General features: G+C 51.9%; 1 protein-coding gene across 1 annotated transcript in view; it reads right to left on the reverse strand.

The window, feature by feature from the left end:
* Positions 1 to 2,277: 2,277 nt before the first annotated feature.
* Positions 2,278 to 13,683, reverse strand: part of GLIS1 (GLIS family zinc finger 1) — a 429,609-nt gene continuing 418,203 nt past the window's right edge. Inside the window, exons 7-10 of the mRNA XM_006879701.1 lie at positions 11,299 to 11,455; positions 4,791 to 4,969; positions 4,061 to 4,228; positions 2,278 to 2,432 (exon numbers count right to left, since the gene is read on the reverse strand). Coding sequence (XP_006879763.1) covers positions 2,278 to 2,432; positions 4,061 to 4,228; positions 4,791 to 4,969; positions 11,299 to 11,455 — 659 coding nt within the window. The remainder of the gene's footprint in view (positions 2,433 to 4,060; positions 4,229 to 4,790; positions 4,970 to 11,298; positions 11,456 to 13,683) is intronic.

Consider the following 13,683-nt stretch of genomic DNA (forward strand, 5'->3'; position numbering starts at 1 on the left):
GAGCGAGCTGCTCTGAGAACCTGGAGGCCATGGGCTGGGTGGAGGGAATGGCCTGACCTGAGACCTCCAGTAGAAGGGTGTGGCCTTCTGCTCTCACAGGCTGGAACCAGTGAGGAGCTCAAGGGAAGGCAGCCCTGGGTGCTGCCCACATGTGGCCTCCCAGGCCCAGCACAAGGTGAGTGACCTGGAGGGAGACAGCATTATCATGACTCAAGTCCTTTTGTTTTTCATTGCTGGGTTGAGCGATCTGAGCTCAGCCTCCCTCTCTATAGAGCAAGGGTTGATTCAAACTAACTAAAATTCACTGCTGTTTGAGTAAAAACTGACTCCTAGCTGACCCTCTGTTGAGTTTCTAAAGCTGTAAATCACATGGGAAGGGACTGCCCATCTCTCTTCCTGGGAACTACTGGTGGGTTCGAACTACCAGAGAAGTGTACAGCACAATGCTCTATGGGTTACAGACCAGCAGAGCTCTCGAGGGGGATGGCTCTCACCCTCTCTGTGACCCGCTGTGCCCACCTAACCCACCTGTGTGGTACAGAGGAGTCCCTCTGACCTGGGCTTGTATCCTTGGTGCTGCTGACAAGTCCTCTCCTTGGGGCTGTTTCCCCAGGACAGGGCAGGATCATGTGTGGAGGGCCTGGCACACAGCAAGTATGCCGTAAACACCATCTCTCCCTCTCCTTCTCCTTCTCCTTCTCGTTCTCCTTCTCCTTCTCTCTCTCCCTTTCCTTCACCCTCTCCCTCTCCCTCTCCTCCTCTCTCTCTCCCCCCTCCTCTTTCTCTCCCTCCCTCTCCTCCTCCTTCTCTCTTCCCTTCCCTTCCCTTCCCTTCCCTTCCCTTCCCTTCTCTTCTCTTCTCTTCTCTTCTCTTCTCTTCTCTCTTCTCTCTCCTCTCCTCCTCTCCTCTCCTCTCCTCCCCTCCCCTCCTTTTCTTCTCTTTTTTCTCTCTCCCCCCTCATTACTCAATTGCCAGTAAGCCTGTAGGTGGTGCTGGTGGCTGGAGCAGGAGTCTGCAGGGAGCCGGACCCGTGTGAGCCTAAGTCTCCTGAGAACTGGCTGTCTATTCCAGTTCTAGCCCGCTCAGTGTGGGCCAGGCTTTCCAGATCAAGGATGCCACCCTTGACCCAGTCAAGCTGTAGGGGAAGCTACTTAGCTGGAGCCGGTAGGCTTGCCCACACTTCCAGCACATTTCTTGTTACCCAGGGCACAGCCGAGGTCTGGCTGGGAGCTTATTCCCACCATCTGTGAAGCTGGTGCAGCAAGTAGAGGTCTGGGGCAGGTGGGTCTGGGGCCCAAGTTGAGTCTGTGAGTGGCAGGAGTGCTCGACTGCTAACTGGAGGGCTGGTGGTTTGAACTCACACAGAGGTTCTTCCAAAGAATGACCTGACACTCTACTCATGAAAGGTCACAGCCCTAAAAACATGGGGTCACCATGCAGCAGAGGTCTGCTACGCCCTCCTGTCATCTCTGGTTCACCCAGAGCCCAAGGCCCAGTCAGGCTGTTAGCTGGTTTTCTACACCTGCTGAGTTTGTGTAGATGTTTCGGTTTGGGGCTTAGGTTTTGGTAGGGCCTGGGGCAAGCCACTTAACTCCTCTCTTTGTATGCTTATCTCCTGTCCGCCCACATCATCCACTCTCCAGGAACAACTACAGAAATCTTTAGAAAATAGAAATCAAATACCACCCTCCTGTTCCAAACCCTCCAACAGCTTCCTCACAGGTTGCAGTCTACCTCACAGCCTTGTCCTAAGGATGGCGTCTGTGAGGCCCACCGTATGCACCTGGAGGCCATGGGTGCAGTGGGTGCACGTCTCCTGCCCACTGTCCAGTCCCAAGCCCGAGCTGGTCCCCATGTGGTTCAGGCCTCTCGAGCCCGTCAGGCTCCCAGCTCAGATGAGGCGCTCCTAGTGGCCGTCTCTAGGTTGAATCACACAGCAAAACTAGTCCTCTGTGTCATTTCCAGTTTTTAATGTTTTTCTTGTAAAACCAAAAATATAAAACTGGCAGGGGGACGGGAAACAAGTTCTATACATTTATATACACGAGGTCTGTGATTTCAAAACCAGAGTGGAGAGAGACAGAAGGCACAACCCAAGAAGTGCCACGCGGGTCCCGGATCCTGACAGCACCTCCGAGAACCGGCGGGGAGCCCGCTCACGTGGCAGGAAGCCTGGCAGCCGGGGTGGGGTGGGCACTACGGCCTGGCTGGGCACACGGTCAGGGTGGCACGAAGGTGGAGCAGAGCCCGAGGGAAGAGGACGGGTGGAGCCTCCCTTCAGGTGTTGGTGTAGATGGAGGGGATGTGACTCAGGCAGTGGTCAAAGGCCCCATTGGGGAAGAAACTGCAGTCCTCAGGGCTGTTGGAGACCATGTCTTCAGGTGGCTGTGGGGGCAGCGCTGGGCATGGGGCCTCCGTCAGGGCGTCGTAGCCTGTGGGCAAGGGGGAGAGGGTTGAGGCACGAGGTCATCCTGGCTTCCTTTTCCAGCTCTTGGCCCCCACTCTGCAGGCCCAGGGTCCCTCCTCACAGAGCCTTGGTGGGCCTGGTCCACTCTCAGCTCTTCTTGATGGGAGAGCTGGTAGATGGGGCTCAGGAGATAAGAACTCTATCTAGATCTAACGCTTTTTGCGGGGGCAAGAAAGCAGGAGACACAGGCCTGCGTTGATTTGGGAGTCTACCACTCAGAGCTATAACTTTGGAGGCAGAATTTTGGGAACTAGGCAAAGTGTGGGGGCAGGTTATTATAACTCTGCTCTCAAGGGCTGATCCCACCCCAGGTCCACCCTCACCCTTTCAGGTTCCCTTTTCCCCCACGAAGGGTAAGAAGCCCAGAGGGAAAAAAAAATCACATCCATCGAGCACGTATTGCGTTGAACAACGCTGTCATTTCACTGAGGCCTCACAACTGTCTCCTGGAATGAGATTCATTATCTCATGCCATAGAAGTAAAGCGTTCAGAAAGAACAAGACACTGGTCTACGCTTGTCTACACCCACACTGTTGGTAACTGGGGGAGTTTGCGGCCTGAATCCACTCTATCTAGCTCTCGAGATAAGAACTCTATCTAGATCTAACGCTTTTTGCGGGGGCAAGAAAGCAGGAGACACAGGCCTGCGTTGATTTGGGAGTCTACCACTCAGAGCTATAACTTTGGAGGCAGAATTTTGGGAACTAGGCAAAGTGTGGGGGCAGGTTATTATAACTCTGCTCTCAAGGGCTGATCCCACCCCAGGTCCACCCTCACCCTTTCAGGTTCCCTTTTCCCCCACGAAGGGTAAGAAGCCCAGAGGGAAAAAAAAATCACATCCATCGAGCACGTATTGCGTTGAACAACGCTGTCATTTCACTGAGGCCTCACAACTGTCTCCTGGAATGAGATTCATTATCTCATGCCATAGAAGTAAAGCGTTCAGAAAGAACAAGACACTGGTCTACGCTTGTCTACACCCACACTGTTGGTAACTGGGGGAGTTTGCGGCCTGAATCCACTCTATCTAGCTCTCGAGATATCTGGTTTACCCACTGTATATACCATCTCTCGGGTGGGGTTACTGTCCAGAAGACCCTAGATCTAAAAGAGGTGAAAAGGCCCATCCCTTGCTTAAAGGGCCCTGTTCCTGGACTGTTGTCACAAACTTGTGTGGCCGAAGGCAAACAGGCTTCAGTCTCCACATCTGTACAATGGGGCACAACTGCTCCTGAGGCCCCATGGCTCTACCACCATGCTGGTCTGGCTTCTGTCCTGTGACAGTTGGGGCTTGGTAGGGAAGGTGTGGGCAGTTGGAGGCATAGTTGCTGAGTCTGCTATCCAGGTGACTGGATGCCAGGCTGACAGTCAGGTGACAGGGAGGCAAAGAGGAGCCCTGGCAGGGGAGTGTGGATATAGCTACTTGTCCTACCTGAGATATTATTTCAGGGCGACCCACGACAACTAGAAAGTCCAGCTTGAGCTGGATGGTGGTGCAGGTAGTTTGATCTTGCACTGGCCCATGTGTGCCAACACTGAGCACGCTTACTTGTCTGTAGATGGACAGGGAAGGGAGACAGGCAGGGGCTCACCTGTGGCAGGTAAAGGTGCACTGAGGCTGTGGTAGCCATTGGGGCGAAGAGGGTTGAAGTTGTGGGCCTCCCCAGCCAGTCCACTCGCGCTGGCTGCTGGCTCGGGCATCCGGTAGCAGTCACCGTAGGAGAAGCAACTCTGGATGGAGTGGAAGCTGCCCTGGTAACCTGCGGAGGGCCGTGGGGCTGCGTTAACCAAAGGAAAGGTCTAGGGCAGGAGGGGACTGTCCCAAGTGTTGTGCTGGTCCGGGAGGGTCCTGCCCTCCAGTGTAGGCGTGGCTGAGGGAAGCAGATCCCGGAGATGGAAGTGTGCTAGAGGTTGGGCTGCTCCCAGCTCGGTTCCAGCCAAGGGGTCAGCTGAGGTGGCCTCCCGTGCTTGCACCAGGCTAGGTCGGCTGTGGCCGGTGTCAGCACACTGAGAAGGGGCTGTGGACTGTTGGGACAACCGGCTTCCTTCCCGGTCACTCACTGTTCTCCTAGTACCAGCCTTCCTCCCCGGTGCTGTTCCCTGCTGACTTCTGACTTCCTGTCAATGGGACAGACTTCCTCACTCCTGAGAACTAACCTCACCAGGATGCCCTCCTGGCTGGTCTGTGTCTGGGTTCCAGTGGTGACCCTTGCTGTCTCACCGTCAGCTCTGAGCACCACCTGCCTGTCCCAGGTGGATGTCTGTTCTGCTGGGGCCTGACAGTCATGAGCATTGGCAGCCAGGCTGCAGGCCAGAGCTTACCTTGCGGGCTGGGCAGAGGTGCGGTCGGCGGGCTCTGGAAAGGTGGGTAGGGAGGCTTGCTGGGGAGTGTGGAGAAGGGCTGGCCTCCTGGGGAGTGGCTCTGGGAGGACGGTGGCAGCGGAGGTGGCCTGAGCTCCTTCAGTGGACTGACCAGGGGCGAGAGGAGGCCAGGTCCCAAGCTAGAAAGCAGAGATTGTGTCAATGTGCAAGGCCTTGGGGCTCTCAGGGCCAGAGGCATGGCTTCTCTGCTTGTCCCCCTCCAGGGAGGAGTTGCTCAGCCCTCAAAAGCCCACCTACTTTAACTCTGGCAGTGCTGTTAGAAGAGGAAACTGTTGTTAGAGCATGATGAAACCGGAATGTTATTATATATCACTGGGTTGGAACCAACCCCAGAGCGGATCCTCTAGCAGGTTTTCAGAGGCAGTAAATACCACGGGAGGAGACAGCCCATTTTTCTCCCATGGGGCAGCTGGCCGATTTGAACCACGTGCCTTTGGGATGGAAGTGCAACTCCATAATACTAGAACACCAGACCTTCCTCAGATTGGAATAGAAATGTTAAAATGTTCTACATTTTAGAATACAAAGAGAAAAACTGACCAAGTGTCTAGGATATTTTCATACAAAGAGAAAAACTGACCAAGTATGTAGGATATATTCAAATCCCAACTGGGCAGACTGTTTAATGTCTCTAAGCCTTGATTTCTTCACAACATTGCTTCTTCACCACCTGGCACCCTGCAGTTCTCAGCCGCCTCTGAATTAGTCCCAGCACATGACACCATGTGCCATGGGAGGAAACGCTGCCCTGTCCTGTATGATTCCTGTAATTGGTTGTGGATCACAATATGATAAGATTCTCATTGACTGGTTTTTGGAAGTAAATTGCCAGGCCTTTGTTCCTAGTCTTAGTCTGAAAGCTCTCCTGAAACCCGTTCAGCATCACAGCAAAGGCAAGCCTCTGCTGACAGACGTGTGGTAGCTGCGACTGCACGTGACATGCATCTCCTGGGAACCGACCCAAGTCGTCTGCGTGGAAGACAATGAGAATTCTACAGTGAACTCCTATTGCAAGGGCTAAACGCCCGCTCCCTTCCATGCTTCACGGAAGTCCAGCACTCTAGCTCTGGGTGTGTAACTCTGGCCCCGGAGGAAGAGCCTAGACCGTTCACTCGCTAACAGGGGCATATTCACAACACTAACAGGTGCTGTTCATGGAGCCCTCACTTTATTTACTCCTGGCTCGAGACAGCAGTTCTAGTGTCCTTTCAGCAGATCTGAAAACCATGACTGCTCAGAGCTATTGTCCCACTTACGCCCAGCCTCACAGCACCAACCTTATGGGTTAGTGTGATGTTAAAACAGTGTAGACACAGCTTACAGTGTAGGGTCTGGTACATCATGAGTCATCACCATTGTCTGATTATCAGATTGTCGGGTCCACGTTAGGACAAATACACTTTGTCCTGCAGAGTGTATTTTAAGTAACTTTCTCTGGTCGCCATACCTGGGCATCTTTCTACCATTTGCATGTCTCCTGTGATGATCAGCTCACCACCTTCTTTCATACAGAGTTTGACTGAAAGGGATGCAGGACTACTTTTAGGCTCTAGAAGTTCATGCTTTGAAACAAGAGTATGTGGTCACCCTCAGCCTGTCTCGGCCCAATCGTGCTGAGTGGACTGTAGTCGGCAGGTTGTCAATCTTCCTCTGTGCTCCTGTTTACAGACCAAAACCACCCTGAGGTCAGCTGGGCTTGAAGGCTCTTGGGGTCAGGCTGAAGGCCCACAACCCATAAGAACGTGAAGTGAAGAGTGTGGGAGAGAGAAAAGCCGAGGGCGAGTCAGAGTCTCTACTCAAGAGTCTCCATTCTCTTGGAGTTTGTGGATTCACTGCACCATCCATGTGTATTACAGCTCCAGCATGTTACTCAAACCCGGCCTCTGAGACATGAGGTGTTAACCCCCTGGATGAGGCTACCTCAACCAGGAAAAGATCTGGGACAGGCTGGTGGGCTCCAGGTCTGCAGCTCCCTTGGTTTCCTCTCTGTTCCCTGTGCCATGAGAGAGAACCCTCCCTGACCCCAGCCCTCATTGCATTGCCACCATCAACATGTCTGGGAGCTCGCTGAGTGCAGGGGGAAGGTGGCCTCCAAGCTGTGACTCTGGCCACTGGGCTAGCAACCAACACATGATAGGTAGGGCACATCAGACTCTTTATGTGAACGAACTCATCAAATCTTGAGTTCACGCTCATGGGGATCCCTGGTAGCACACTGGCTAGGCAAGGGACTGTGAACAGGAAGGTCAGTGGTTCAGACCCACCAACCTGTCCACTGGCGAAAGATGTGGCAGCCTATTTCTAGAAGGTTCAAAGCCATGGAAACCCTTTAAGGCAGCTCTACTGTGTCCACGAGGGTTGCAATGAATTGAGACTGACTCAGTGGCAGTGGGTGTGTTGTGTGTTGTGTGTTTTGTGATTCCCCCCCCCCATCTCACAATGCCACTCTGGACAGGGTTTACAACACTGCTGTAAACCGTAGAGGCCTGTACACAAGCCACACGTCCTGATAATCAGTTCTCTTGGCTTAGGCTGGGCTGAGGCATGGCTGGGAGAGAGGATTCTTCTCCTCGGAGTGCTGCTGCCTGCCTGCCTTGTCCCTTCCCATCTCCACCCTGGCCCTGTGGCAAACTTTCTAGCTGGCACATGGCAAATGGCTAATATATGCTAACAAGTGGGTTTCTGAATCACTCTGCTACAAAACCCAGGGATCAACGCTGCAGAATTAAGGAGAACCAGAGCTGAAGGGAGAAAAACATGCATTTTCAGAGTTTGTTTTTCCTGTCTTGAACCTGCCAGAAATCCATATTTGCCACCTTCACAGCCAGTGAAATGAGACAGAACCCGGCTCTATTCACAGCAGACACTGAGGTGGAGGGGCTGTTCTACCTGAACCCCATGAGAAGACAGAAAAAAAATTGCCCTGTGCCCTCTTCTGAGTCATGAAAATGATTCCTAAATCAAATACTTCTTGCTTCAATTGGAACCTATAAAAATTAATATAAAACCTCACTGGCCTGGCAGACAGAGCACTTCATACCTCGCACGGGGCCCAGGAAAATCCACCCTGCATGGCGTCTTCTCCGCGCCAGGGTAAATAAATTTGGTCATGAAGTCAGGCCCTCTTAGAATATTTCTGAGTGAATCAGATAATTCTGTCAAACTGTTTAAACGTCCTAGCAAACCGCTGGGGCCACGAGGGGCTGTTCCCTGTTGACTTTGGCTGGAAAGGAAAAGGCTAAAGGCCCCCCTTTCCCACCCCCCAGTCCTCAGGGGATGAAAAAAGAAACCTCTTTAAGCGGGCCAGGCCAGGCTGGTGTCAGGCGTGTGGGCCTGCACTTCTGCCGCCCCACTGCAGGCAGGGCTGTGTGGGGTGTCCTGTGCTCCTGCCCCCAGGGCCAGGGGCTGCGGCCAGGTTGGGGGTCCCCTCTCTTGTCATCACTCTGCCTCTCGCTGCAGTAAACCTGCCTGGCACTTGTGTGGGCGGCCGGCAGGCAATGGCTCAGGCCAGCAGAGGGTACAGGCCGAGTGGGACAGGCCAGTGGGTAAGCAAGCCGGCTGTGGGCTAAGCTTGGTGGAACCTGTACTGGGTGACATACACAATGCCAAGTCGTGTAGCTGGCCCTCACCATCTCCCCAGGACAGTACTTTAATGCCCACCGCAGAGACAGGATTTCTTGAGTCCCTTTACTCATCCTTTATTTGTTTTGGGCTGCCTCATGAGGGCGCTCTACCTACACTTACAGTTGTTGTCTCCCGCTGCCCTGTGGATGGTGCCTCTGCCACAGGGAGGGAGCATCCCTGATGCCTCCTTCTCTCCTCACTGTTATTAGTTGCATGGGAAGGATTCTAACTTAGTAAAGGCTCCACATGTGTAGAGGAGAACTGCTCCAGCAGGCCTTCGAGGTTATGACTGCCACTGAGAAAAATGGTAATTCCAGAACACCTAATTATGTTCATAGAAATCTGTATGTAGACCGAGACACTGTTTGAAACAGAGTCTGGGAGCTATGTGTGGCTTAAAACTGGGAAAGGTGTGTGTCAGGGCTGTATTTTTTCTGTATACCTATTCAGTCAGGGTGCTGAGCAAATCATTCGAGAAGCTGGACTTTTATCAAGAACAGTGTGGCATCAAGATTGGAGGAATACTCATCAAGAACCTGTGTTGTGCATGTGACACAACCTTGATTACTCAAAGAGAAGAGGACCTGAGGGATCTGCGGCAGAGGATCCTGCCTTCAATATGGATTGCATCTCAAAATCAAGAAAACAAAAATTTTCTCCACTGGGTCAATAGACAACATCATGACAGATGGAGAAAAGACTGAAATTGTCAGCAGTTTCATCTTTCTAGGGTCCACAACAACACCCTGGGTACTAGCAGTCAGAAGACTGGGAGATGGTTAGAATTGGAAAAGTCTACTGTCAGAGATCTCTCCAAAGTCCTGAAGAACAATGATGTGAGTTTAAAGACTAAGGTGCATCAGGTTTAAACCACAGTCCAAACATTTGCTATGCATCTGAGAGCTGGATAGTGAATAAGGAAGAGAGAAAAAGAATTGATGCCTTTGAACCATGTGTTGGAGAAGAGTACTGAACATCCCACAGACGGCCAGAAGAGCAAACAGATGTGCTTTGGAGAAGGTGCAGCTAGAGTGCTCCCTAGAGGTAAAGATTACAAAGCTTCGTCTCACATACTTTGGGCATGTTGTTATGAGAGGCTATTCTTTGGAAAAGGACATTCTTGGAAAAGTAGAGTCACTGAAAGAAAAGACTCCACCCCCCCCCCCAACAAGATTGACTGATACAGTGTCTGCAGCAAAGGGCTCATTGATGATAAAGACAGTGCAGGAGAGGCCAGGGTGAGGATCGGTTGTTCATAGGGTAGCCATGGCTTGTACTCATTGGCACCCAACAATGACAGCCTTTGCATTGGCACTGCACTTCCTCACCACTAAGCCACCAGAGCTCAGGGAACCTTAGATCTTATCAATCCTGTTTTACTAATACTTTCAGAGGGAGCTCTAGTGGCTTTTTGAGTAAGGAGTTGTGCTGCCAACCTAAAGGCAGGCAGTTCGAATCCAAAAGCTGTTCTGTGGAAGAAAGATGAGCAGTCACCTCCCATACAATTTACAGCCTCTGAACTCTCACTGGAGGGTCAGCTATGAGTTGACTCTGGCTCAATGGTTGTTGTTTGGTTAATACCTTCTGAGTGTTTCTTCCTCCTCACACCCCTGGCACCAGGGCTTAAGGTGTGGTCATGCACCCCACATTCCATCTGCTCCAGAGCAATGGAGTCCCTGTCCCAGGACCTGACCATATAATTTTTGACATCCTTCAGGACAGGCTTGTGTTACAGCCTCTGTGAGCTGCCTCTGATGAACTCAATCCAGTTTGTTACCCCACATGATAATCCAGGTTTCCCCAAAAAGCACAAGATCTATGCCTGAATTGACCCATATAAGTTTCCTTCTTCCCAACCTCGTTACTTGGCCATCCCCTCTCTGACATCTTCTGCTTCTTGCCTGCCCCCTCAGCCCCCCGGCTCCGCTCAAGTGAACAGATTCTGCAGGTCTGTCCATCTACTGCCTCTCCACAGTGAGCTTCCTCCAAGGCTGAAATAAACTCTGGGTTTAGAACTTGCCTGACTCTGGGGCTAAAAATTTGTACATTGAATGAAAATGAATGGATGACCCAGCTAGGAGCACGAGTCTGGTGATGAGGCTGGTCTAGGGCCATGCATAGGCAGGTCAAATCCAAGGCCAAGGCTTCATTCAACCTTGGGAAGGAAGAAACAGGGTGGGAGGCAGGTCCTGAGACCAAGACTTGGGGACAAGTTCAATCAAGTCCTTGCCAGTGATAAGCAAACATGGCAGAGAGGGCATGGAAGGGCAGCGGGAGGGGCTACTAGGCCTTCCTCTGCCTATTTGCAGAGAAAACAGATTTTAGCAGCCTGGGGTGGGGGCAGCAATTAACACATTCACTATTTCCAGCCAACTAAGTGGCCGCAATGAGAACCACATTGAAAGCAGGAAGAGGCTGCCCCACCCTGACCCCCAGTGACCTTCTGTGAGAATTCCCAATGGGGTGGGCAGCCTTGTTATAGCCGAAGTAGCCAGGGATGGAGGTGAGACTCAGGCCAGCATCTCTGGAGTAGGCAGTGTGCAGTCTGGTCACCAAAGGGACGGCCTGAGCCAGGGAGAAGCTTGGCAGTGGCTGCTCCGGATCTAGGGAGTTGAGGCAGCATCTTCCAGAGCCTTCCCCAGGGGGGATGAGATGAGGCAGCAGTTAAGCCTGAGTGCCAATCCCACCGCCCTCACAGAATTGTGCTTCAGAAACAGTGGTCGTTGTCGAGACAATCAGAGGGTGTGCGGGACAACTGTCCTGCTTGCCTCCCGCAGGAGTGTCCATTTACTGCCCCACAGGAGGACTGGCTTGGTGTACATACCCTTCCCTGGTGCTCTCGGCCGTGGACAGAGGGGACAGATGATGGTGGTGGTGACTAGCAGCATCCAGAGGGTGGTGCCTGGATGGGACATCGTGCGTGGCAGGCAGGATCCCCGATGCCAGTCCGTTATGGGGGGCAATGGAGCCAGGATACACGCCTGCAGAGAAGCAAACAAATCCTGCTGGGCTCTGTCTACTCCCTAGAGGGACTGTGTGCACACGTCTGTTTATGGGAAGACAAGAAGGAAATTGAGCAAGGTTACAGTGATAGAAGTTTAGGGGTTCAAGATGCCAGTGCCAGCTTGCTCGGCTCGGGTAGAAGGCACTGTCAGAGCTGAGGGGGGCTGGCCCTCAGGGAGGGTCTGGTGGTTTAAGAGCAGACAGAAATGAAGAAACAGGACTCTGTGTGAGTCCAGAGGTAGAGAGGGAGCCAAGAGTGGAGAAAAACTCCAGAGATACAGACCCCAGCTCAGAGCTTGGAGGGGCCTTCTAACAGGGAGGGCTGCTAACGAGCTGTCTTTGGAGAGGATGCACTGAGCACCTCTAGAAGTGCACGAACAGTGGCGGGGTGTCTACTGTGAGGACTCCTAGGGGAGAATGAATGTCTGGGCTAGCTGAGTGACAGACTGGCCAGGGGAATCTCTGAGGAAGGCTGCCATGTACGGTTGTACAAGCTGTATGTTTCAGTTGAGGGGAGGAATCAGCTGGGCTCTAGCCTCAAATGCTAAATCGATTAAAGATACTTGTAGGGTGAAACCACCTTTGTATCAGAAAACCCCCAAAGCCACTTTCCAAACACCTTCATTAAGGAGTGCCACTCAGACCAGAGAACAGACTCATACCCTGGGATTGGTGTCTAAGAGGGAGTAAAGGTTGTGAGCTTTTAAAAAGTTCTATTTTTATCTGGGGGTGTGGGGGAAGGAGCCTATCTTTCAAACCGTGTTTAATTAGGCCATGCTTGTGTTATTAGAAATGATCATGATTTCCTCAAATCGATGCATCAAGTTGATGCTGTGTGAGAACATTGGCCCCCAGGGCCAGGCCCAGGGCAGTACCCACAAATGACTGGCTGCTACGTTTTTAATAGCATTCTGTTCATCAGACAGGGAGCTCCTGTGATTTTGTTTTCATTATTCTAGGAGGACCACTCTGAGAACACACGAGGCTCTTTTCAAGATGGAGAGGCAAGGAAGAAACCTTACCTTTTCAAGTGCTTGGGATTCTGAGGCTAGCTTGTTCAAGCCTGCAGTTCACGGAGTTGCTACAGGGGACTGAGTAGGGCAGTGGCAGGGAGAAATGTGAGTGACAGTGTAAGGATTAGCATTAGGGAGCAGTGGAGACTGTGGCAAAGTGGCGAGAACATGTCTCTTAGAGCCTAAATTACAGAGACACTAAGCCTATGAGGTCAATCTGTATCACCTGCAGTCCATAGTGGTGCAGGGGTTACACACTGGCTGCTAATCAAAACGTCAGTAGTTTGAAGCCATCAGCTGCTCTGCAGGAGAAAGGTGAGGCAGTCTTCTCTAGAAAAGGTTTGTTGTTTTGTACCATCGAGTCAGAACCAACCCCTAGTTGACCCCTCCATGGCTTTTCAGAGGCAGTTAATTGCATGGGAGGAGATTGCCCATCCTTTTCCCACGGAGCAGTTGGTGGATTTGAACCACGTGCCTTCGGGATTGCAGTGCAGCTTCTTGCCACTAGGCTGCCAGTTATTGAAAACTTCGTGGAGCAATTCTACTCTGTTTGACACCGTCGCAGAGGCAGAACTGACTTTATGGCAAGGGGTTTGGTTTTGGTGTTTGGCCTAGAGTTAAAGAGCTGCAGGCACCTGGCTATGACTGGTGAGATAAAGCCAGGCTCAGATTGCAAGCCTTACAGTAAATGAGCATTGTTAACAACAACTCATGAGGATCAAGAATATACCCATGTACCAGATGCTCTCTCTGTATTACCTACTTTACTCATCTCAATAGCTGTAGATGGGAGATAATATGATCTCTAAGAGTGCTCTGGAGGCCTAGTGGGTAAGGACTTGTGTTGCCAATCCAAAGGCAGGCAGTTCGAACCCACCAGCTGACTCTCAGGAGAAAGATAGGCAGTCTCCTCCCATGTGATTTAGGGGCTCTGAGAGCCCACTGGAGGGTCAGCAACGAGTCAGTTCCACCTCGGCAGCAATGAGTGAAAATATAACGTGACCCCACTTTAAGGTGAAGAAACTGGCTGAAGAAGAGAAATTATTTGTCCACAGTCACATTGTTGTTGTTGTTGTTATGTGCCGTCAAGTCACCTGCGACTCATAGCAACCCTATGTACAACAGCCCTAAACTCCGCTCTGTCCTGTGCCAATCGCACTGTCTCCAACACTCCCATCCCAATTATCCCAATC

Source organism: Elephantulus edwardii, unplaced genomic scaffold (genome assembly GCF_000299155.1).
Source record: "Elephantulus edwardii isolate Elephantulus edwardi_28Jun2011 unplaced genomic scaffold, EleEdw1.0 scaffold00005, whole genome shotgun sequence".
In the NCBI taxonomy this organism is placed as follows: domain Eukaryota; kingdom Metazoa; phylum Chordata; class Mammalia; order Macroscelidea; family Macroscelididae; genus Elephantulus; species Elephantulus edwardii.